Source organism: Trachypithecus francoisi, unplaced genomic scaffold, assembly GCF_009764315.1.
Source record: "Trachypithecus francoisi isolate TF-2019V2 unplaced genomic scaffold, Tfra_2.0 Lachesis_group8, whole genome shotgun sequence".
In the NCBI taxonomy this organism is placed as follows: Eukaryota; Metazoa; Chordata; class Mammalia; order Primates; family Cercopithecidae; genus Trachypithecus; species Trachypithecus francoisi.
Genome location: NW_022681473.1, coordinates 113,906,846 through 113,930,126, shown reverse-complemented (window position 1 = coordinate 113,930,126; position 23,281 = coordinate 113,906,846). Strand labels below are relative to the sequence as shown.

At 48.4% G+C, this 23,281-nt stretch overlaps 2 protein-coding genes across 5 annotated transcripts in view; one reads left to right on the top strand and one right to left on the bottom strand.

Annotated features, from left to right (window-relative positions):
• Nucleotides 1-11,211, top strand: part of CDON (cell adhesion associated, oncogene regulated) — a 102,526-nt gene extending 91,315 nt beyond the window's left edge. For 3 of the 4 annotated variants that reach the window (XM_033204847.1, XM_033204846.1, XM_033204848.1), the window contains exons 19-20: nt 6,091-6,434; nt 6,978-11,211. In XM_033204847.1, coding sequence (XP_033060738.1) covers nt 6,091-6,434; nt 6,978-7,141 — 508 coding nt within the window. In that variant the 3' untranslated portion in view covers nt 7,142-11,211. The remainder of the gene's footprint in view (nt 1-6,090; nt 6,435-6,977) is intronic. The other variant, XM_033204849.1, reaches the window with a different exon arrangement.
• Nucleotides 11,212-11,710: 499 nt separating this feature from the next.
• On the bottom strand, nt 11,711-21,957 carry VSIG10L2 (V-set and immunoglobulin domain containing 10 like 2). Its single transcript, XM_033206005.1, has 12 exons — nt 21,876-21,957; nt 19,975-20,325; nt 19,429-19,704; nt 17,725-18,000; nt 16,869-17,117; nt 15,947-16,207; nt 14,327-14,617; nt 13,631-13,927; nt 12,841-12,963; nt 12,508-12,532; nt 12,347-12,399; nt 11,711-12,196 (listed from the first exon to the last, which is right to left on the bottom strand). Exons 1-12 carry the CDS (start codon nt 21,955-21,957, stop codon nt 12,099-12,101), a joined length of 2,382 nt encoding a protein of 793 aa, XP_033061896.1. The 3' UTR covers nt 11,711-12,098.
• Between the last annotated feature and the right edge of the window lie 1,324 nt (nt 21,958-23,281).

Sequence of the window (23,281 nt, the reverse complement as noted above, 5' to 3'; positions counted from 1 at the left end):
ACCTGAGGTTTTACAAAACAGCTTAGATTTTTGTGATGTGTCAAGATGCATAGAACTCCATTTACTCGATGTTTTTAAACTTAAGATTAAACAAAGTAGTTTCATTGAGCTAGAGACAACTCAGTAAAAACTTTTATTCCACCTTATGCCAGTAATAACTGCATTTGAAAGACCATTTGAAAAGCCTAAGATAGTGAAGTGGCAAACTATTTGCATTATATAAACTGTAAAATATGCATTGTGAGAGCATTTTATTGAATGTCATATGTGTGCAGACATTTGTCCTGTTTTCTTATTTACTACTTTAGATTTGTCTCTTAAGTTTGCATAGGTACAGATATGATTTTTGTGATCATCTAATTGCTTTGGAAATTTTCACTAAAGCATTATTAGTAAGATAATAGTTTTCATGGGCCGGGTGTGGTGGCTCACGCCTGATTTACATTTGGTTAGCTAATTGGTTAATTACTGATGATTATGAGTTAAGATTCAGTGTACTAGAAAATTTTAAATCAATGGGGTTTATGCTGAAACTCAGGTTACAGTTGCTTTACAAATCTAACTCCCAAGGATGTTACTGTCAACACCACTCTAGTAGTAATTGAGGGTCATAGTTCAGAATAAAGTAAACACTGCTATGATTTCCTGTTTTACTTCTCTGAAAAACAGATGCTAAAGAGTAGGTAATAGGAAATTGTACTTCTCTCTTGCTAAATGTCTGTAATTTCTTTAAGAAGTTTATGTATTTCATATGCTTGTTAGCGCCCAGCACATAAAGCCTGTGTCAACACGCTGACGACCACACTTGTGGTTGGCCCGTGTGCCTCTGTCTGGCCCGCTCCTCCAGTCCTGCCCCATCCGTAAAACTTCACTGTCACTCTGACAAAAGTAGTTTACACACTGTTAGTCTGCCTTTTAGACTTCATTAAAAAAAATCTCATTCTGTAACTTGGCTTTAAATTAAAGACAAGAGCAGAAGAAAAGAAATTAAACGGAAAGAAGCCGGAGGCTTTAAGGGCATCTTATTGTCTGGCGAGTCATCATTGTTTTGTTATATCAGCATTATGAGTTCATTCAAGTTCGATCTATATAAACAAGTTATTAATTTCTAATATTTTTAGGGAGCTGTCCTAGGTTTTCAAATTCCGGCAAATATGTGTATGTGTTTTTTTTCCTACATCTTAATTTTCCTTCTCTTACATGAAAACTTTTCTTTCTGATCTCATACTTCTTCATTTTTAAAATACAGGTTTTAGCCAGGCGTGGTGGCCCACACTTGTAATTCTAGCACTTTAGGAGGCTGAGGTAAGAGGATTGCCTGAGCCTAGAAGTTCAAGACCAGCCTGGGCAACATAATGAGACCCCATCTCTACAAAAAAAAAATTAAAAAGTTTTTCAGGAATGGTAGCATGTGCCTGTAGTCTGATTGAATCTGATGCAATAAGGAAGAATATACTGGGACTAGTCTCTGTCTAGAATGTGGGAAGTGCCCTATTCTCGTAGCCTCAGCTGCTCTGGAGACTGAGGTGGGAGGATCACATGAGCCAGGGAGGTCAGGGGTGCAGTGAGCCATGATTGTGCCCAGCCTGGGCAGCAGAGTGAGACCTATAAAGAAAATACAGGTTTCTAGTAGCTTTTTATTACCTCCAGATTCTTTTTTTTTTTTTTTTTTTTTGAGACGGAGTCTCGCTCTGTCGCCCAGGCTGGATGGAGTGCAGTGGCCAGATCTCAGCTCACTGCAAGCTCCGCCTCCCAGGTTCACGCCATTCTCCTGCCTCAGCTTCCCGAGTAGCAGGAACTACAGGCGCCCGCCACCTCGCCTGGCTAGTTTTTTGTATTTTTTAGTAGAGACGGGGTTTCACCGTGTTAGCCAGGATGGTCTCGATCTCCTGACCTCGTGATCCGCCCGGCTCGGCCTCCCAAAGTGCTGGGATTACCACCCTTTGAGCCACTGCGCCCGGCTGCCTCCAGATTCTTGCAGAGCAATGCGACATCCAGGCAGAAGATCACTTAGTACATTTTAGGCCATCACTGTTGAGGGATTTCATTAAGTACCTGACTGTACTGTGTGTCCTAAGGCATCTGACACCGAGAACTGTCATTGCCTTTGCTCCAGGAGATTGAAGTGTAAGTCAGATAACTTTGAAGCTGACAGATAATAGAAGGACCTTACAGATCCCAGAATCAGTATTGAACTAGGACAGAAATAACTACTATCATGATGCAAAAACTCAAAGTGCATCCATTCATTCTCACTTTAATATATGTGTCTATCTTACTGTTGGGCATGGGCTGCTATAAGGTACTTTGACTGTTAGTTTAATTGTTGCTCCCTGATAATTAAAAAAGGAACCAGTCTGGTGTTCTAATGTTTATCATTTTTAAAAAACATTTTTGAGGTCCTATTGTGTGTCATTTTCTATGTGCTTGGGGCCAGCCATTATGACATTAGTTAGAGTTTAATGTGAATTAGGACTTTTACCACTTTTCAGACAATACAAATACTTTAGAACATCTTAACTCCATTTCCCCCTCCAATGTTTTGTGTTATTTTCATCATTTGTATTCTAAAAATATTTAAAATCCTCTAAGACATTAAAAGTACTGCTTTTGCAATCCATATTTATTCAGAATTCTCTGCTTTCCTTTTTTTGTTGCTACTCATTCCTTTCTGTATTTCCTTTTTTTAAAAAAATCTGTTGCTAGTCATTTTCCTTCAACTTGAAGAACTTCCCTTAATATTTCTTATAGTACAAGACTGAAGGTGACAGTTTCCCAGCTTTTTTGTCAAAGAATATCTTTAATTTGTCTTCATTTTTGAAGGATTTTTTTCTTTTTTTTTAACCGCGTATTGAATTATAGATTGGCAGTTACTATCTTTCTGTATTTTAAAGACATTATTCTGTTACTTTATTGCTTCCATCATTTCTGTTGAAAAATCATCTATACAGCTATTGTTGTTCCCTTTCAAGGTAATACGTCTTTTTCTTCTGGCTGCTTTTTTGATTTTGTCTTTGTATTTTGCTTCTACTCATTTAATTATTGGCATTGATAGGTGTAATTTTCTTTGAATTTATTCTGCTTAGGATCCACAGAGCTTGGATCTGCGGCTTGTGCTTTCATCAGGCTTAGAAAACTCTTAGCCTCTATGTCTCCAGTGCAGCTTCTGTTGCATTCTCTCTTTTTCCCCTGCAGAGAGACTCCAGTTATACGTAGAGTTTTTCGCCATACGGTGCCTCCTGTGTTCCTTCAGCTGTTTTCGTATTTTCCATCCTTTGTCATGGGAACTGATGTGCTTCATGGTCAACAATCCTCTGTTTGCCTGTGCCCAGCTCGCTCTTATCCCCACGTGTTGAGTTCTTAAAGTTCAGTTACTCTACTTTTAATTTCAGAATTTCCAAGTGATTATTAATATTAGATTCTAGTTCTCTGTTAAATTGTTGTCGTCTACTTTATTGAATGTATTCATCCAGGTTTTAAAGTCTTTGCTAACTCACTATCCACGTCACTTGTTTTTCTCTTGTTCTTGTCTCCTGATGTGCCCTGTACTTTTTATTGAATTTTAGACATCAGATATATAAACTTGCAGAGTTTCTGGAAGATGTTTTCCCCCTCTAGAAAGGATTTCCTTCTGCCTTTGGCAGGCAGTTGGACAAGGCCCAGATCACTTTAAGTCATTCTGGGATTGACATGATTTGGTCCTAAGTTTCAGTCTTTATAAAAGCCCTCTCTACTCTCTTTCTGCTTCACTCTTCACTCTTTCAGTGCCTACCACGATGTCTAACCTATGGAAGGTATTTAGCAAATGCTTTCTCAATAAAGGGTTCTTTCAGATAAGGTTTTTTATATAGATGGATAATCATTAAATTCTCAGTAGTAGTAGTTCAGATTCACAAAGGCTTTTCTCCCCCCAACCTTGCCCCACATTTCACGCTGTTTAGAGTCTGTAGATTCCATGCATTGAATACATTCAGGGGGACTTGAGGGTTCCCCGAGTATTGGGAGACTAACAACAAAATGCAGGAAAGGAAGACACTGATCACGTGGACATTTTTAAGTGGCTTTCAGATGAGTGCTCACCTTTGCCAGCATCCAGAAAAATTTTTTATGAGTTCGGGGTTGAATAAAATAGACAAGAGAATAAGTCAGGAATGCCATACTCTTCTGCAGTCATGACACTTCTAGACCAGTGCTCTGATTGTGGCTCCAGTTAACGTCCTTCCACACCAGGGTTTTCTTCACTAATTATTCACTGAAGACATGCGTGGAAACACATAGGTTATATCTAAATCAGGCATTTTTTTGCTATAGAATTAAGCATTAAAATTAGAGTCATATTAATTATTCTACACAGATGAATACTTGTCTTACCTTACTTACCAGGTGACTGGTCTCTGAATTTAATTATCTATATAGTGAGTATATTTCTCTATTTGAAATTAAAGTTGGAGTTATTTAAAGATTTGGTTTACTGACAGATATCTTATTCTCTTTCAGGTTTATATCTGTCTTCATGCTTAAGATTTGGTATTTCCAATAACTTGAACCAGTGTAACTGCTAGCAATAGTTGATTAGACTTTTACTGATTTTTCTTTGCCCCAGAAACATATCAGCCCATGTTTAAAGGATGCAAATCCAAATAATTCTTATCTTCATTGCCTAACATTATCTAGCTCCAGGATACTACTGGTCAGTCCTTTGTGTTTCCTACCTAACACGTCCAAATCAAAGCCCAGTGCAATGTCATCTCCAGACTTTTCTTACTCCCAATTTTAGGGGAAAAAAAAATGTCTCTGAGGTTCCAACTTCCAGAATGTTGGAATAGCTTGATCATCAACAGATAATAATGATAAAATCTGGATTATTTGAAAGTATTGGAGAATAAGCAGAAGCAGGCAGAAACAATCAGAGTCTACCCTTGTAATAAAATATGTGAGATTTATGAGTTTATGGGTTTTCGTCTGAAAGCGTTCTCCAATCTCGGGGCAAGGATGCAAGCAGAAGCTATCGGAGCACTGAGTTTGATGCCAGCAGAGCAACCAGAAAATTAAAAGGAAAATCCAGTTTTAAAAAAATTACTATACATGTGAAGAAACAGGAAAATGTGATAATTAAGGGGGAAAAAAGTCAATAGAAACAGACTCTGAGATGACCCAGGTGTCACAATTAGCAGATAATGACTTTAAGCAGCCATTATAAATATGTTCAAGGACTTAAAGGAAGGTATACACATAATAAATGAACTTATAGGGAATTTAACTGATAAACAGAGCCTATACAAAAGACCAAATGGAAATTCCAGAGCTAAAGAGCTCAATAACTAAAATGGAAAATTTACTAGTTGAGCTTAACAGTTATTGGAGACAACAGAGGAAAAAGTCAACGAACAAGAAGATAGATCAGTAGAAATTGTCCAGTCTGAAGAAGAGAAAGAAAAAAATTAAAATGCACCTTGTAGGTAAAGGCGGGAAGTAAAAGTAGAGCAGAATTGACGTGAACTGCTCAGTGGTAATAAATTCCAGTAATTAACTCTGTGAAGAAAAAAGTTGAAAAATTAAAAATTCCTGGATTTTGAATGTCTAATCCTTAGTGTTTCCTCCAAGAATGAGGGGGAACATATCGTCTGATTTCAAAGCAATGTGTTTTTGGTTAACTTTCCCGAGGTCGTTTCTTTCATGTGGCCGTACATTTCTCAGCTTCCTATCCTCCTCTTCCTCTCTCATCCCCTCATTCTTCCCAGTAGCTAATGGCCTTTTCCTTCTGGGTGCTACTTTTGGGAGCCAGTTAATAATGAAGTAGATGACTTCTGACAGTAGACTAAGACAAAGGAAGCCTGTGTGCTGGGACATTATATAAGGATGCATTCTTAAGTCTTCTTTTGATGTATTCTCCTGTTGTGCGGCACTTTTCACTATCATTTTCAAATTCTCAGGATTTCAAATCGTGGTGAATCATTTAGTTGTTTTTAAGCATCAGTCTTTCTTAAGAGTCTGTGAGTACAGAATACCAAATGATATTTCAAAATAGGCTTATTTTAATTATTGTCTCCTCTAGACACAATTCTGTTTCTTTTGGTTTAAACTCTGCAGGTGTTTCACCAAAACCAACAGCACTTTCAGCAGCAACCCTCTTCCTGTGGTCCCTGTAGTAGCACCTTATCCTCAGGATGGTTTGGAAATGAAGCCCCTCAGTCACATGAAGGTGCCTGTATGCCTGGCTTCCGCAGTCCCTGATTGTGGCCAGTTGCCTGAGGAGAGCGTCAAGGACAATGTGGAACCAGTCCCTACTCAGCGTACCTGCTGTCAGGACATTGTAAATGACGTCAGCTCTGATAGCGCAGAAGATCCAGCAGAGTTCAGCAGAGGTCAGGAAGGCATGATCAACCTTGGGATTCCAGATCTTCTTCAGTTAGCTAAGAGCTGTGTATGGGAAGGTGATGCTTTCAGAGTTTCCCCTCTATGATTAGTTTACATATTTCTTGGGAGACTGGGTGGGATGCTGGGTCCTTTAAAAAAAGATAGGACTCAAATTAAAGGATTCTTTGAAATTCTGTTATTACTCATGTCCTTCATCTCAGGCTGTCAATCCCATCACACTTTCGAAAATCTATTTGGAAATAGGCTTTGATTTCATTCATAGGGTAACAGAAGACGTGGTGGAAGAATGCATTTTGTGAACATGAGCCCCTTTTTGATTTGAGTTGGTTCTGGAGTGGTAACCTTTCTATCAGATGGTTATTTTAGGGCTTTTAAGGGGTTGCTTTAATCCTCAGGTGGATTGTATAGCTACTTATGAGAGTTCAACTTTATTTAAACCTTTTAAACCTTCTGTCTCCCTCAAATTCAAACACAAACCAGGTTCTACTTACGCTCGTTTTTCTTTCTTCATGGCTCAAAGTGTGAAGAAGTTTTTAGACTGCTTTGTAAAAATCCACCTTTATCATTTGATAATGCTCCCAAACCTTTCTGTGTTTCAGGAGACAGCTATGCCCATTCAGAAACAGAGAACGACGTTGTAAGTTGGAATGCTCTTATTTTGCCACCTGTCCCAGAGGGCTGTGCTGAAAAGACAACGTGGTCTCCGTCTGGCATTCCTTTAGACGGCCCGACAGAGGTCCTTCAGCAGCCCCAGGAAACCTGAGGATGTGCAAACAACCGGTCATTTTCCAACTTCAAGCCAGTAACTGCACAAAACAGGCCTGGGAGTGAACTGTGTGAAGGACCTTAATTCAAATCAGAGAAAATCATTATTTATTTTTTTGTAGTAGTAATGTCATATGAATGTATCTTAAAATGTGTGCCCTTTTATATTATTTATGCCTTAAATGTTTTCTTCCCCATTCCTTCCTCCCCCCAGTAGGAAACAACCTTGTTTTGCATAGTATTCAGTCACCTGGAGGGCCGAGGGGTCCTTCCATGTTTTCTAACAGCTACAGTGACAGCAAGAGCTCCTCATGCAAAGGATCCCATCTCTTGGCTGTTTTGGCTGGGAGGGAATGCAGGGGCCACTTGAAGGTTGCCACCCGCTGGGTTTTCAGGTAGAAAATGGTCTTTTAATAGTGTATTCTCAGACATTTTTTTTTTTTTTTTTGAGATGGAGTCTTGCTCTGTCGTCCAGGCTGGAGTGCAATGGCCTGATCTCGGCTCACTGTGACATCCGCCTCCCGGGTTCAAGCAATTCTCCCGCCTCAGTCTCCCAAGTAGCTGGGACTACAGGCATACAGTCACCTGCCACCACACCCGGCTAATTGTTTTGTATTTTCAGTAGAGACAGGGTTTCACCATGTTGGTCAGGCTGGTTTTGAACTCCTGACCCCAAGTGATCCACCCGCCTCCGCCTCCCAAAGTGCTAGGATTACAGGTGTGAGCCACCACGCCCGGCCTGTATTACCAGACTTTCTGAGAACACTTTGAAGTCAACTGCAGTTGTGACCCATGTTTATAATAGCGGACTTGGCTGGCGAATTTTACAAGAGTGCCTTCCACAAAAGTGGTAATGTGTCCTGTTGACTTTCTATCTGCACGTGGGCACAAGTGACGTTCATTTGCTAGGCACTAGTCATCGTGTTGTGGACGTGGTGGAGTGTAAGGTCTTGATGAATTCTGGCAGTATGCAGAAAAGAAACCAAGGCCAGAGAGACAAATAATGCCTCATGTCCCACTGCTTTCAAATTCCATTTATTTATCAAATGGCTACTATGGGGCTCTTTTTGACTGTTTCTAGGAGTAGGAACAAAGTAAGACATTAAGTGGTGCCTTGAAGAGAAAGATATACATTTTTAGAAGAAAGAAAGGGGAAGGCTGCAGGGAGCCCGTCTTGGTGGGAGCTCTCCAGTCTGTTGGATTAGCGTAGGAATATGCTCATGGTGCCCTGAGGCTGAAACTAGTCATCCCCCACCTCCAACATAGGCAGCAGCCTGCAGGGGTGAGTGTCAGAAAAGACTTATGTTGGAAGAAAAGGGTTTTTTTTTTTTTCTGAAATTTCCTGATACCTCTTTCAGAATGTCACCCTTGTAAACAGGCACCCAAAGCGTTGGTCAGCAGAGCTCCTGACCACGGCAACCTCTGCGTGACAAGGACATTTGCAGCTGCCTTTGGAAGGCTCTTCACATTAAAAAGCAATAATTATATCATTGTGTTTCATAGCTTGAGTCAAGCTTTCAAGGATCACTGCTCCTTTTTGCATTATGCATCCCTTTGGGGAAAGAAACAAAATTATTCTCTTTATATAGAGTCAAGCAATTCCAGAAGTGAAGAAATGTTAGTTTCCCAGAAATCGCAGTGGAATAGAATATAATACTATGTTAACCAACTTTCTGTATAAATGCGTCAGTATTCCCTTACATATGTCTATATATTTTATAATAGAACTGTTAGTGAAAATGTGCTTGTTTAAGCTGGGTCACTATGCAAGAGTTACTTCCAGTAGAATGTAGTGAATGTAATTCCCTAGTCAGATATTAGGGATGCTGTAGACCCAAGTTCTACATTCCAGATGTCCGTGCCTATAGTATACTGGATTTATTCTTCATGTTGCTTCGATGCAATTAGCTCTGGAGGGGGATAGCTGCGTCCTTTATTTATGGGACTAGCAAAGGACAAAGTCCCAGCGCGCAGAATCTGAAAACATACCCTGTGTTAGCCAATCAAGTTACAGCAGTGCTGTCACAAAGGGCGTTTTAGAAAACAGGCGAGTCGATGTCCATAGACGACAGCCATTTTGATTCAGGAAACAGGTGTATTAGCATGAGCCTTAGGTCATGAACTGCTTTTAAAGATTGAGTTTGAATATGGGATCTGTCCATGAGGAAGAGAAAATGGCTTTACCTTTAGGACAATCTCATTGTGGACTGCTTTATTTATATTATTAGTAACGCTGTTTTAAGTGTTATTCTTTTTATTGTATTTTATTTATAAAAAATGCCTTTATATATTGAAATATATAAATATATATATATACACACACACATATATATATAATTGCCTTTATGTTTAGGCGGTATGAGTTCTCCCTAAGCGTGAGTTGGCTCTGAAACTTGTCTGCCCTGCACAGGCACCCAAACAGTCCTACCTAACGTCACTTCACCAGGAAATGAGAGGACATGGTACAGTGTGAGAGAGAGCACTAACACGTGTTGAATAACTGCTGTGTACCAGGCACTGTGCTCGGTGCTTGTTACTGTTAACTCATTTAACCCTCACAACACATCTACAAAGTTGACATTAAAATCCCCAAGTCACTCAGTGAGCCATGGGACCTGAATCCGAGCCCAGTTTATCTGGAGCCATAATCTGGGCTCCTCCCATTTTTCCATCCTGCTTTCCACAAGCATGGCGGTTCACTCTTTGGATAGAACCAGTCCCGTTCCGTCTGCTGTGATCTGTCCCTGCTGTGGAATTCCTCCGAGGCTCCAGCTCCGCAGCCGGAGAAGCTGCCCTCTGGCCTCTGTGGGCAGAGCTCTGCTTATGACTTCGTCTTCCAGGAGTCCACATTTCTCCCCTTGATGCGCCCGTCTGCCACCTCCACCTGGAAATTTGAGCTTTACTGTGCTCAGTGATCAGGAAGTTGGTCACGCCTCTTCATGTTCCTTCTCATCTAGAATTCTGTGTGATTGTTTTAGCGTTAAACTGCCCTGCTGCCACTGTATCATTTCACTATCTCCTTTTAATGTTTTTCTTTCAGTTTTGCACTGACAGTCTGGTGACAGGTGCTGCCAGGGTGCAAGTGAAATGGCAATGTTCTAAACCTTTTGCAGTGTTCTTAGCAAAAGCCTTTCTTTCTGGGTTTTGTTTTTGTCAAATGAGTCTATGAAGACTCGGTGCATCCGGCTTGGGCTGATCGTGCCACAGATCTCATTCCAGCTACAGTACTGCCAAGAAGTGAAGTTTAGAATTGAATTTTACCTGTGTTGCTCTCTTTTAAAGTAATGACTTTGAGGTGCATGCTTTGTATCATACTGAAAAGTATGTTTGATTTTCCTTAAAGTTGTAATGTGTGAAACTGTACATATTTTGAATGATGTAGCTTTGGCAGGTTTTATTTGGTTGACATGATTTTATATTAAAAGAGAACGCTGCTTTCATATAGCGTAGCCCGAAGGTGGGGCTACTCCCTGTTTCTACAACGCTGCTTATAGTTTGTGACTGGGGTGGGCGCATGTCTTCCTCTGAAATTCTTTGGAGCCTCCACCCCTGTCCTCCCCTGAAACTCCCCCTGTGCACACCCTTTCTGTTCTGGCTGCAGAGATCAAGGCCCTGAAGGAGCAGGATCTTGGGCAAGTGTTTTAGGGGAGGCTGAGAACATGCCTGAGCCTGGGGGGCGATGTGGAGGCAGGCCCAGCTCCTCGGGGCAGCTTTGCGTTTCTTTGGAAGGAAGGGAGGTGGGTAGGAGAGGAGCTTGGAAGGATGACGGGGAGCGGTCCTGCCTCACACGTTGTCTATTTTTACCGTTAACCTAGGTCCACATTGTTATGAACTCCAGTATAGAGATTTAGCCTTGTGAAAAAGTGTTGTTTTACTGCCCTACAAGATACACATCTGTAGGCATCTGTGACCAGAAAGGCAACAAAGTCTTTTGCATTGGGTGTGGCCCTTTTGTATTTTATTTCCCATATTTAAATAAGCCTTCCTTACACCCTAGCCCCAGTCCTGAGAGCTTTGAGGGTAGCTGAAACCCCTTATCTAATAAAGTCTAACTCTGTGAGAACCACAGAACCTTCTTCAGTTTCTCAATTTTCTGTCTCCTTTCAGGCGCCACTTCCCTTGTGCTGGCGGGTCACCCGTTGGCTTTCTTGCCGTTTCTTCTCATCTGTGTCTCCTGCAGAGGCGGCTTGGAGTCCCGAGTCTTCTAGTCAGTTGAACAAGCATTCATTTGTGTTTTCACCCAGATTGCAGACACACACACAAACACACACACACACTTGGAGCTAGTGAGTCATGCTGGCAGCTGACATTGTGACTCTGGAACAGCCCCGGTGTTCTGTGGGCCAGCTCCCCCAGCCTGGGGACGGGAGGCTACATCTGCATTACCTCCGCTCTGTATCTTGTGGGCTGGGACTCCTGGAGTCGGGCCACTGCAGCGCCAGTGATGTTCTTAAGCTGCGGTTGAGCGCAGGAACGCACACCTACACACCTTGTTTCTCCCCACTGGCCACACCTGGGACCCAGCCATCAGCCTCTCTGCGGGAGTTGCGATGGAAATAGCCCTCCGTTGGCATGAACATCAGCTCTGATTTATTTAGGAATTGCTCCATCCAGACTTTTTTCTGGAAGCAGCTAGCTTGCTCATACGTTTGTGGCACCACAGACGGTTCCCAATTCCATGGCTGTCACTTGCCCTCAGATACCCAGTGATCCTTCTGTCCCAATTGTGGGTCCTCCTCCTCGTCCTGCCACCTCTGTCTTCCACAAGCTGGGCCAGGGCTTCTCTTGTAACCGTGTCACTTAGGGCCTTGCACCAGTTGGAAAGACTGGGTGTTAAGTGAAAGTGGTAGTTGGTGTCTTAGCTACGTTGGTTTTACGAGCAAAGTCTGACAGAAGCGCTCTTCCCCAATCCCACCTGCCTTCCCTAAGCCTATTTGCATCTTCCTCTCTGGGCCTCATGGTGTTGCAGTCACTGTGATGGTGACATTCACTGGAGCATCCGTGGTTTCTTGTGCAGGATCCAAACCTGGGGCGGTAGTTGGTGCTTCAAGGCCTAGGAAAAGCGTATGTGGGCAAAGAACAGAGATGCCTTGGGAGTGTCCAGACGTTCCCAGAGCTCAAGAGAGACCCAGCGTCACCCTCAGCACCCAGCACTGGTCTCCTTGCACATGAGTCGTCTTTTTCTGGATATAGTCGTGCTTACCTGCCTGCACCTCAGCATCTTCTCTGGGGCCCCTCTGTTGGTGCCTTTGCTCCCTGAGAGTGAAGTGGGAGAGTAAAGTTAGTGGCAACTCACTTCCCTCGCTTTCCTTTCCAACTGGAGGAAAGCCCTGGCGCCCAGGATGACTGGGGTTCCACACTCACATGGGAACAAGCAATTGACCAAGGCCTGTAGGAAGGAAAAGAAAAGGAACATTACTTGGCCAGCCCAGCAGAGATCCCAGGAGAACGGCCCTCTCTTTCCCAATGGGCTCTGTACTAGGGCCTCAGGAACCCAGAAGGGGATGGCCCCAGGTGCCTGGGTTGGGGGTTTGAGCCCTGAATGGCAACATCTAGCACTGGGGAGAGGGTCAGAATTAAGGAAGAGCCTAGATTCTTCTCCCCCGGGAGTGCTGCAGCTCTCTTTTGGATAGCTCAGGGTCTGGCCACCCTGTGGGGTCAAGCAGCCCTTCCCTTCCCATTCCCATTCCCACTCACAGGGGAAAGTCTCTGGGTGCCGGGCAGCATACTGGAACACCAGTAGAGAGGCCACCGTTGCCACCACCATTCCTGTGCCTGCTGCACCCAACACCGCTGGGTAGGCACTGAAGGGGGGGTCCGCTAGGAGGGGAGAGCATAGGTTACATGGTTTAGAGCCACTGCAGAACTTGGGTCACAGTGGCTTGTAGGGAACCACTAGGGTTCTGGAGAAGCGGTGCCCTGCTCATCCAGTTCCCCCTGCAGCTGACATGGGGGACCCAGAGAACCCGGAGATCAGGTCTCTCCCAAGGAACGTGGCGCTCTGTCTGCCTAGTGCTGTGGGGTTTGACTCTCCTGCCAAATCCCGTTTCTGGTGCAGAAAGCAAAAGTCTGGTTATCTTGGCGGCTTGGGGCTGAAGAGAAGTATGCCATAAACTAAGGAATTCCCAGGATGGAGAGGGGGCAGCAGGAAGCCGAGAGCCTGCCTGTAGCCCTGGAGGGGAGACTGAGGCACAGAGTGGGCTCCTGTTCTTAGTCACCGGCACCTTTTCCTTCCTCTCTATTCTGATCACATGAATTAGGGTTCCTAACCCTCAGCCTGGAGCCTCCCGAGCCCCACAGGGAGGGATGGGAAAGAGCCGTAGAGATTATCTGAGGGGAGAGTGGAGAAGTGGACAGGCTGGGGACGGGATAATTCAGTAGGAAGGGAGCAAATGAACAGAGGAGGGGGTGCTCTGTGAAGAGGCAGATGAACCAGAGGCCGGTGCTTTGGAGAAAAGGTGGGTCCCTCCCTGGCATTAGCTGGCACCTGGTATCTTCACCTCAGAGGGATGTCCTGCAGTGTGGTGATTCAGAGCCAGGATGCGGAAGGCATAAAGGACCCCGGGGTCCAAGCCTCCCAGCCGCCGGCCTCGGCTCTCCGGCTCGATGTCACTAGCTGCCGTCTCCCACGCCCCAGCTCCTAGGCCCAGGGCACTGGCCTTCCGCTGCACCAGGAAGCCCGTCAGGTTCCCGGGGCCTGCGATGGCCCATTGAAGCTCCACCTCTCTCCGGTGCCTCCCGTAGGTCAGGCGGCTGATGGTGACGTTGGGAGGAGCTGGATATCCTGGGTGAGGGTGGGGACACAAAGAGGCACATGGATACCTACAACCACGTGAGCTTGTGCCCCCAGATTTGCTCCTGTCAAGAGGCAGCCTGGCTGTGTGGAAAAGGCACTGGGTTGGGGTCTGTGGACCTGAGAAGCCCTGTCTTGTCCCACCAGTTTTTTCATGTATAAAGTGAAAGGGAGGCGATGCTGCCTGCACGGCGTTCTGTCTGCCATGAGTGTACCAGATTCACGCACATGTTGCCCATCTAGCTCTTGAGTCCTGCCTATGCCCAAGGAAGCTCAAGCGCTCACATTTGGGAGCGGGGAATCCTTGTGCCTTTCCACTTAAAGCACTCTGTGGCTGTTGGTCTCCCGGCCCCCACCTCACCACACACACACACTCGACCCCTCACTCACTCAGGACCTCCAGCAGCACGCTCCGACTGCTGTTACCCACGGCGTTGCGAGCCACGCATTGGTAGGTGCCCCTGTGGTGTGCCGGGTCAGCATCATAGATGCCCAGGCGTAGCTGGGCACCCTCAGGGTGCAGCGTGAATCCTGAAGTGCCATGGTCCACCTGCTGTTGTTGAGGCCCCAGCCAGAGGAGCTGGGCAGGTGGTGTGCCCCCACGGAGACAGCACTCCAGCCAGGCCTCTCCCCCCTCCAACACTGACACGCGGGGCTCAGCCACGTCCAGCTGTGGGGCTTCTGCGGGGACAGAGAGGATGAGGCTGGCTAGTGGAGGGCCTGGGGACAAGGTGCTGGCCAGCATTGGAAGGGATGGAGAGGAGATGGAGCGGGGAGTGCTGCAGAGTTGATAAGGAGGCCTGTCTGGGGCCAGTCTGCTTTCTCTTCACATTCCCATTCTATGCCAAGTTCCTGTCGCAGTGTGCTCCAGGGCTTGCTGATATAGGATAAAATCAGCAGTGTTCCTCCCTGCTCCTTCCCTGCCCCACCCTAGCCTCAGCTCCTGCAGGCAGGGGCCCTGCCTTACTCGTCTCTGCATGAACAGCCCCTTCCAGCACCTGTCCTCCCTCCCACTAGGGGCCCCCACCTCCTGGCTGGCTCCAGGCGTAGCGCTGGGCCCATAGCAGGCGCTCAGATTTTATGGACTGACTTATTAAAGACCCAGACTCTCAGGTGTCAATGAATCTCCTACGATGGAATTTCCGGTCCTGAGACTGAGTAATAGGGAAGGAAATATTTGGGGTTGAGGCCTCCTTAGAGCCCTGAGAACATGCTAGTTACCAAGCCTTTGGAGACCAAGAGGTAAACCATTCTGTGAGAACTGTTGTATGTGACAGCTTCTCTGTTTGCTTTTTTCACTTTTTTTTTTTTACTTTGATATGTAATTCTTTTTTCCTGGTTGCAGTAAATAGACTGGCAGAGCCAGATGAAGACAAGGAGGAACCAGACCAAAACCAGAGTAAGAGAGGTAAAGAACTGACTTTGGAAACATTAATGCAAATCAACAGTATAATCAGGCATCTCTCTTACACAAATCCATGTGAATGAAGACTATGCAATTGACATTTCCACATCACCTAGATCAGTGCTATCCAATATTGTAGTGAGCGGCCACGTCAATATGGGAACTTGAAATATGGCCAGGCCAGATTGAGATGTGCAGTAATTGTATATATACCAGATTTGAAAGATAAGATGTCAAATATCTCCTTAATAATTTTTATGATTACATGTTGAAATGACAGCATATTGGATATATTGAGTTAACTAAAGTATTTCACTTGTTTCTTCTCCTTTTTAAATGTGGCTGCTAGAATATTTTAGATCACATATATAGCTCACATTATATTTTCATTATACAACTCTGACCTAGCCTAACCCCCTCATTTTATGGATCAAAGAAAACTTGAGTCCCTGGGAGCTCAGCTCCTACCTACCTCCTAGCTTGCCCGTCCTCACTGACTCGCTTTCCATGCCAGCACAGCCACCCCCCAAGATCTCTGTATCCTGGTTCCAAAGGGTTGCTCCTCCTGTCCCAGTCCCAGAACAAACTCGCTAGCCCCTACTCACCCAGCTGGAGGTGGCAGTGGGGGTCAGGGGTCCTGAGCAGGTGAGTGCCCCGGCAGGTGAACTCTCTGCCAGCCAGATCTTCCTGGGCCTGCAGGAGGTGAACGGCCATGGAGGAGCTGCTACCGCCCAGGGGCTGCTGCTGTTCGTCAAGCCAGCTCAGCGTGGCGGGGGGCTCGCCGCCAGGCCACTCACAGCTCAGCATGATGAACTGGTGCCCCATTGTGGCTGTGCTCCAGCAGGTGGGCCTGCCGAGAGGCTCCCCTGGAAAGAATGATGGCTCAGCATGGCCCTGTGGAAGGAGGAAGGGCTTGGCACATCCGCACTATCCCCCTTCCTGCATTTGTTCCTTCACTCCCTCCTTCCTTCATCACTTTGTCACTCACTCATTCACACACTCATCATTTATTGATGGCTGATCATGTGCCAGGGAAATGGTGGGAACAGACATTAAATAATGATTATGATTTAATGTGTGCTAGAATATAGACAGAAAGACTAACTCTCTGGGGCTTCCAGAAAGAGGACAGGATGACCTCTGAGCTCTGTCTGGGCTGATGGCTGGGAGTTTCTCTCTGCACACTTGGCAGAGAGAATGCTGAAGGCAAATTTCAAGCCCAACATGCGTCAGAGCGGTAGAAGGGCAGCGTAGGGGCGATGAGAGGCTGCTGACCCTGCAGGCAGGGACAGTGGGGAGGTATCAGGGCTCCAAGCCCGAAGTGAGGGGGACAGAGCACAGTGTGGATGGGAAAGGTGGGAGATGGGGACTGAGAGCTGAGTGCCGCCCACCTGCTTGTGACATGGCGTGTTTTGGAGCCTGCAGTCTGGAGCGCCACCCAGATCCCAGGCCCCCCAGCTCTCCCCTGACCTCTACACACACTCTGCCTGGAATGTCAGAGCCATGGGCTTTCCTGTGTCCACTCACAGAGCGTGACTGTGCAGAGGGCAGGCGGTGCCAGGGCTGGGTGCTGGCCAGTGCAGGTGAAGACGCTGCCACTGGAGAGCTGGGCGGCTGCATGACTCCAGGTGACGTTGCTGGGGGCAGTAGGGCCAGGTCCCTGGGGTCCTTCCCACTGCAGCTGGGCAGGCGGAAGCCCTCCAGGCCAGGCGCAGAGCAGAGTCACAGCCCCAGGGCTGGGATGCACTGCACAGGAGGGCTGTCCCTCAGGGGGATCTGGATGGGGAAGTGAGTGAGGCTGGCGCAGGCTCCACTGCCAGTGCCCTGCAGTCCCCAAGCCCAGGCCGGGGGTCTGGAGGCCAGGGGTGTCAATGGGTAGAGGAGTAGGGAGAAGTGAGTCAGGGGAAAGACTGAGGCTCTCTGAGGGGCTGGTGAGGAACAGGCTGAGCCCTCAGGTGAGGGGCGGGAGGTTACCAAGTGTACAGGAGTTTAGAGTCCCCAAGGAATCCCAGAGGCCCCATGGAAGGCCCCGTCTCCCATTCTCATCTTTGCCCCTGGGCACCCAGGAGCCAGCACACCTTGCCTCACTGCCATCGCCCTTCTCTGTGCCTCAGTTCAGTCCGCAGGGCCATGGGAATAATCACTTAGGGGCGGGAGGCTATGTAGTGTCGGTAGCTTCCCCCCTTCCCTTCCCCTTCCCATAGTTTTCTTATCCTCTTTCCCTGCCCTCCAGCTCCACTTGGTCAGAGATGTCCCTCCAACAAGAGCAACTTCGGCACGCCTCTCCACGGGGCAGCTGGGTCTGCCTGAGAACAGGCCCACAAAGGCTCCAGCGTGAGTTGTCCCCAGGCCAGGTCTGGGCGTCACGCGACCCCACACTCACAGTAGATGGTAAGCTGGACAGTAGTCTGGGTGCGGGAGTCCAGGTAGCTGTTGTGGGCCAGGCAGGTGTATAGACCCGTGTGGACACGGCCTGCTCTGGCGATGACGTAGGTAGGTCCCGTGTGGACTTGCGTGTGGTCATGGAGCCACACGTAGTGACTAGGCGGGTTGGAGGCAGCCAGGCAACTCAGGGTCACCTCTTCCCTCTCACTGGCCCAGAAGCCCTCCTCAGCGAGTCCCAGTGGCTCCACAGTGATCACAGGCTTGTCAGGACCATCTGGAGAGCAAGGAAGGCCGGTTACACCTCCCCAACTTCATTCCTTCATTCACGCACATGCTCATCTCTGAATGTATGCATCAATCCTGGGGGCATGTAGTATGCTCCGGCCTGTGTCCACCCGGAGGCTAGGCCCTCCTGGAGCTCAGAGTCCAGGGACCATGAGCAAGTCCAGGGTGCTCAGGGCGTATGTGTGGAGGTGAGCGCCCTGGGCTGTGAGCGCTTCCTGGAGGGACTCCTGGGTTGGGCCAAGGTGGGGCAGAAGAGAGGAAGGAGACCAATGCTCCCCATGTGCCTGAGACTGAGGGGCTCTTGGAAGCAGACAGGCAGCCACTGCAGACTGCAGAAGTAAGATACCGCAGTGGGGTGACGCCCTGAGCCCGATCCCAGCAGCTGCCTCCTTTCACTTCCTTGGACTCCACCTTCCCCTCTCTTCCTGCGTTCCAAGCTCGGGGTCACCATCTTCGAAGCTCTCCTTGACTCCCAAGGAGTTCTGAATTCTCTGCCTGCTTCCAGTCTGCTCCTGCCTCTTTCTCAAGAACTCTCCTGCTCACCTGCCTCCTCAACAGTCCTCAGTTCACAATTTCCACAAACCACCACCGTGAAGACCAATAAATAGGACGCCATTTGTCCTTGCTCCTTAAAACGTCTTAAGACCAGCACTGTCCAATAGGCGGATGCCAGCCACAGAATTTTTTTTTTTTTTTAACATTTTCTAGTAGCCAAATCTTAAGTAAAAATGACCAAACCCAATCAAGCAAAAAACAAAAACCACCAATAGGTGTTTTACTATTTAACCAAATATATCCAGAATGTTATTTCAATATAAAATCAATATAAAAGTTATGGATGAGGTATTTTACATTCTTTCTTTTGGAATAAATCTTCAAAATCAAGTGTGCCTTCCATGCATACAGCACAGCTCAGTTTGGACTGGCTCCATTTCAAGGGACCGAAGATGCACATGCGTGGCTGCCCTGTGGGACAGCGAGCTCTGGGCCACCCCGGCCTTCATCTTTCCCCCAGGGCTCCTGATTTCTAACTTCAGGCTGGCTGCCCTCTCCTCCCACTGTGGCCCCACCCCCTGTCTCCTCGGGGTCCCGCTGGTTTCTGAGAGCCCTCCAGGCTCAACCTAAAGGCAGACTTTCCAGGCTGCCAGTGAAATCGCGAGTGAGATTGTAAGCATGAATGTATGCACGTTTTCCTGGAAAAGGGTGTCCGTGACCTTAAAAAGGCTAACAGCCTGGAACTAGAGCTGCACTGGACACCAGGGGCATAGCACCCCGTGACTCTTGCCTGCTGAAGACTTTTAGAGGGCGGAGCACTGCCGCAGAGGAGGGATTTGGAGAGTTCTGAGGGGTGGAACCCGAGTGTGGATGGGGAGGTGAGTGTGAGCCCTGACAGCTCCCCCACCACAGTCTGACTCACAAATGACGTCCAGGAAGGCCCCGTCACTGCTCAGCCTGTTCACGGAGTTGCGAGCACTGCACATATACCAGCCTAGGTGTGTCCGGTTGACAGGGTCCAGTCGGAATAGTGGCTCAGTGACCCCCACCAGGGCTTCTCCAAGGCCTTGGGATGCCTGATGCTGCCAGGCAAAGGTCACAGGCTCTGTGCCCTCCCGCACTGCACACGTGGCCACCACGGAGGCTCCCTCCACAGGGGACGGGTTACTCAGCCGCACTTGAGGCTTAGACACCGGCACTGGCCAGAGGAGGGAGAGGCCCGCTGTGTTATTACAGACCCAGGACATGCCCAGCTGTGTCTGGTGCCCCCACCCCTGCCAGCTGGGGACTCACTTGCCCACCCACCCTGACCATCCCGTCCTCATCACCCCAGCTTTCCTCAGTCCCTGGAGTGGGGCGCCCTTTAGAACCTGGACCCCCCCCACACACACAAAGGGAATGGGCAGCACACAAGCAGAGACATCCAAAGCAGCCCGTGGACCCGCTGCAGCTGGGGCCAGGCCCTCACCCAGCACAGCCAGCGTGAGGTGGGAGTAGGCAGTGTGGAGCTGGCCACCAGTCACGTGCAGAACCTGGCACAGGAAGTGGCCGCGGGCACCCTCTCGAAGTTCCCCCAGCACCAGGCTGCCGTTCCTCAGACTCACGACTCCCAGAGCCGAGGCGATGGCCTCCACCTTGGACATGGCTCCATCGGTGACGGCCACAGGCCGGGGAACCAGGGAGCCCAGCGGAGTGAAGCTCCAGAGGACCAGCAGTGGGGCAGGCCCAGAGCCACAGGCCAGCTCCACGGAGCCACCTCGCACTCCCTGGACAGATACCACCTCCTCTGCAGGGGCCTCGGGAGTCGGGTGGGGCTGGCCTGGGGAGAGAAGGGGCATAGCAGGACTTCTGGGCTGCTCTGGGCTCTCCTGCACTCCCTGCCTTGCCTGGAGCCTCTCTTTTTGGTTCTGCAGTCCCAAGTGGCCCAGGCAGGGTTCAGGAAGACCACAGAAAAGCTTTTCTGGAGTTGGTGGGCAAGAGACAGTTTCTGCGGGAGCCTCCGGGTGTCCTGTTTGGAGACACTGAAGGAGGGGTTGGCTGAAGTCAGAGAATGGACTGGAGCAGAGATCCCCACTCCTCATGAGCCACTAGACCATTCAAAAGGCAGATTCACGGGCGTCACCCCAGACTATGGGGTCGGTCACCCCCCGTGGTGGTGACGGGCTAGGGCCCAGGAATCCATATTTGTAACGAGCACCCCAGGATGAGGCTGATGATCAGTCCTGTGATGACGGTGACCCTGGAGATAAGGAGATCTGCATGGCCGCTGGCAGCTTGGGGTCTGGAGTTCCCTGTGTAAAGATTCCAGGAGGATCCCTGGGCTCATCCCACCCTGTTCCAGTCGCATTGCAGCAAGGGGAAGAGGACACGGCCTGCATCAGCCCATCCAGCATTCATTCAGCTAAGCATAAAGTGCTGGGGTCACAAGGACAAATGAACCCCCCATCTCTGCTCTCATGGAGCTCCCAGTCCGTCAGGGACCAGCCATTAAGTAGTTCCTGTGGAGTAAGTCACTCAACAGGTATTCTTGGCTCAGGGCCCAGCCCTCAACCGCAGCCTAAGCCCAAGTACCATGTTCCCCGCTGTCCCCTCACATGCAGCCAGGGTGGGCCTCATGCCATAAAGTGCTGAGGGCCTCAGCAAATTTGCATGAAAATAAGTGCCTGGGGCCGGGCTCAGTGGCTCACACCTGTAATCCCAGCACTCTGGGAGGCTGAGATGGGCGGATCACCTGAAGTCAGTGGTTTGAGACCAGCCTGGCCAACATAGCAAAACCCTGGCTCTACTAAAAATACAAAAATTAGCTGGGTGTGGTGGCACACACCTGTAATCCCAGCTACTTGGGGGGCTGAGGCTGGAGAATCGCTTGAACCCAGGAGGCAGAGGTTGCAGTGAGCCGAGATCACACCACTGCACTCCAGCCTAGGTGACAGAGCAAAACTCTGTCTCAAAAAAAAAAAAAAGAATAAAAATATATAACCCAGAAACCAATTTCTTCCAACCCCATGGACGTTGCTTTGGCCTGAGATGCCAGCATCTCTCACCTGGATTACGGCCATGATCTCCTGATTGCCCTAATGCCCCTCAAAAACTGGGAACTTTCTGAAACCTAGATCTGACCATGCCACTCCTAAGCTTACCACCTCACAGTGGCTCTCAGGATGACTCCAGCTTCTCAAGGTAAAGCAGAGTGCTATCACCTACGAGGCACATAGTAGTCACTCAGTGAACGCTAGTTAAATGTCTTGCTGATGAATGACTGAATGGACTTCATGCAATGGCTACACAAGTGCAAAAGGAGGATCCCTCAGAAAAAGGCAGGAATAGCGGGATGGGAGTGGGAAATGAACCCCCTGGGGGATCACTCACCTGAGGCCCTCAGGTGCAGAAGGCAGAGGCGTATCAGCAGCAGGAGGCTGACCGGGTCGTGCTGGGCCCTCTGACCCACCATGGCCTCATCTCCCTGGTGGCCACCCACCTGAGGCTCCTGCCTGACTTGTGGGCCCCTTCTACCCAGAGCAGAGCCCAGCCCCGTGAGGATGGTGGTCTGGCTCAGGTTGCCAACTTCAGCCCTGCCCATGCCTCCACCCCTGCTCTCCTGTTACCCTCAGTGCCTCGATGACTCGTGAATTATTTACGAGATGATTCACTCCATCCATAATGCAGAGTTGGGGAGGGCAGGACGTGGCTGGGGCAGACCCGGGGAGAGGACCACCAGCTCCCTGCATTTTCACTCGAAGGATATTGTAAAATTAGAGTCACTGAACAGAGTTGAGAAAGACCCCCAAACTCTTCTGACCCAATCACCTGCCCAACACAAGACTCCCGAACACAGGGACTGGGATAATAACACCTTCTTTGTTGTAAAGAGTATATTATGAATATCAAACGACAAGACTTACATTAGCAACGGGGGGCTTTTGGGGTGCTGCAATGTGCTGTTCCTTGAGTTGAGTCATGGTTACAGTTCTTCAAGCTGTACATTTATTTTTTATGTACTTTACAAATCTTTGATATAATTCATGCACCCAGATGTGTTTGATATCATTCATGCCTGTCCACGCATGCGCTCATGCACACACACGGGTGAACAGCATGCAGTAGGTGCACCATTCATGCTCCTGGCTAGATTTGAAATATCAAGTCTGGACCCCGGAGCTGGACTGGAGCCCAGCATTCCTGCTGTCCAAGACCCTCTGAATTCTCCTCTCCAGCTCTCCGAGCATATCCTGTTGTCTAGTTGTCTCTGAATGACAGCCCGAGAAGGGGTCAGATTTTTCCATCCTCTGGTGGCAGGGTTAGACGGAGGATGAGATTCCTGAACCCCAGTGAGAAGGGGGATCTGATGTCCGGTTTCAAGTTCTCCAAGGCTCAGCCAAGACAGGAGCTGTCAGACTTGAATTCCAGGTGACTCCTCCAGGGCCCAGAGATGTCACTGTGGCACTCTGGCTTCTCACTTGCCTGGGACAGTGGCTGCATGGACGGAGGCTGTATGGACAGACCCCTATCCCACCCTCACTCGGCCCTTCCATGCCTTCCTCAGGGTCTCGAGTCCCCATTCCCTCCTAACTTAGCCATGGGGCAGAATGGCAGGTGGTCCCTGAGAGTCAAGTTTGACTGCCCCTGGTGACCAGTCCATATGGGCCACTCATTTTAATTCCCCCACTCCCTAAACTGGGAATCTTCTCAGAAGTCCCTTAGAGGTTCCTATGGAATACAGTGTGGGGATCCGGCAGCACTGTCCAGCTCAGGGTGGCTTGCCCCCGTCTCTGGAG

Bases quoted from the DNA above. Each gene is read 5' to 3' on its own strand.
- VSIG10L2 (XM_033206005.1), bottom strand. From the start codon at position 21,957: ATGGTGGGTCAGAGGGCCCAGCACGACCCGGTCAGCCTCCTGCTGCTG. The intron at 17,118-17,724 runs GTGAGTGTGGGG...TTCCCCATCCAG, and splicing joins TGTCCAGCTTACCATCTACT to ATCCCCCTGAGGGACAGCCC. The intron at 12,197-12,346 runs GTAAGCACGACT...CGCTTTTCCTAG, and splicing joins AGATGCTGAGGTGCAGGCAG to GCCTTGAAGCACCAACTACC.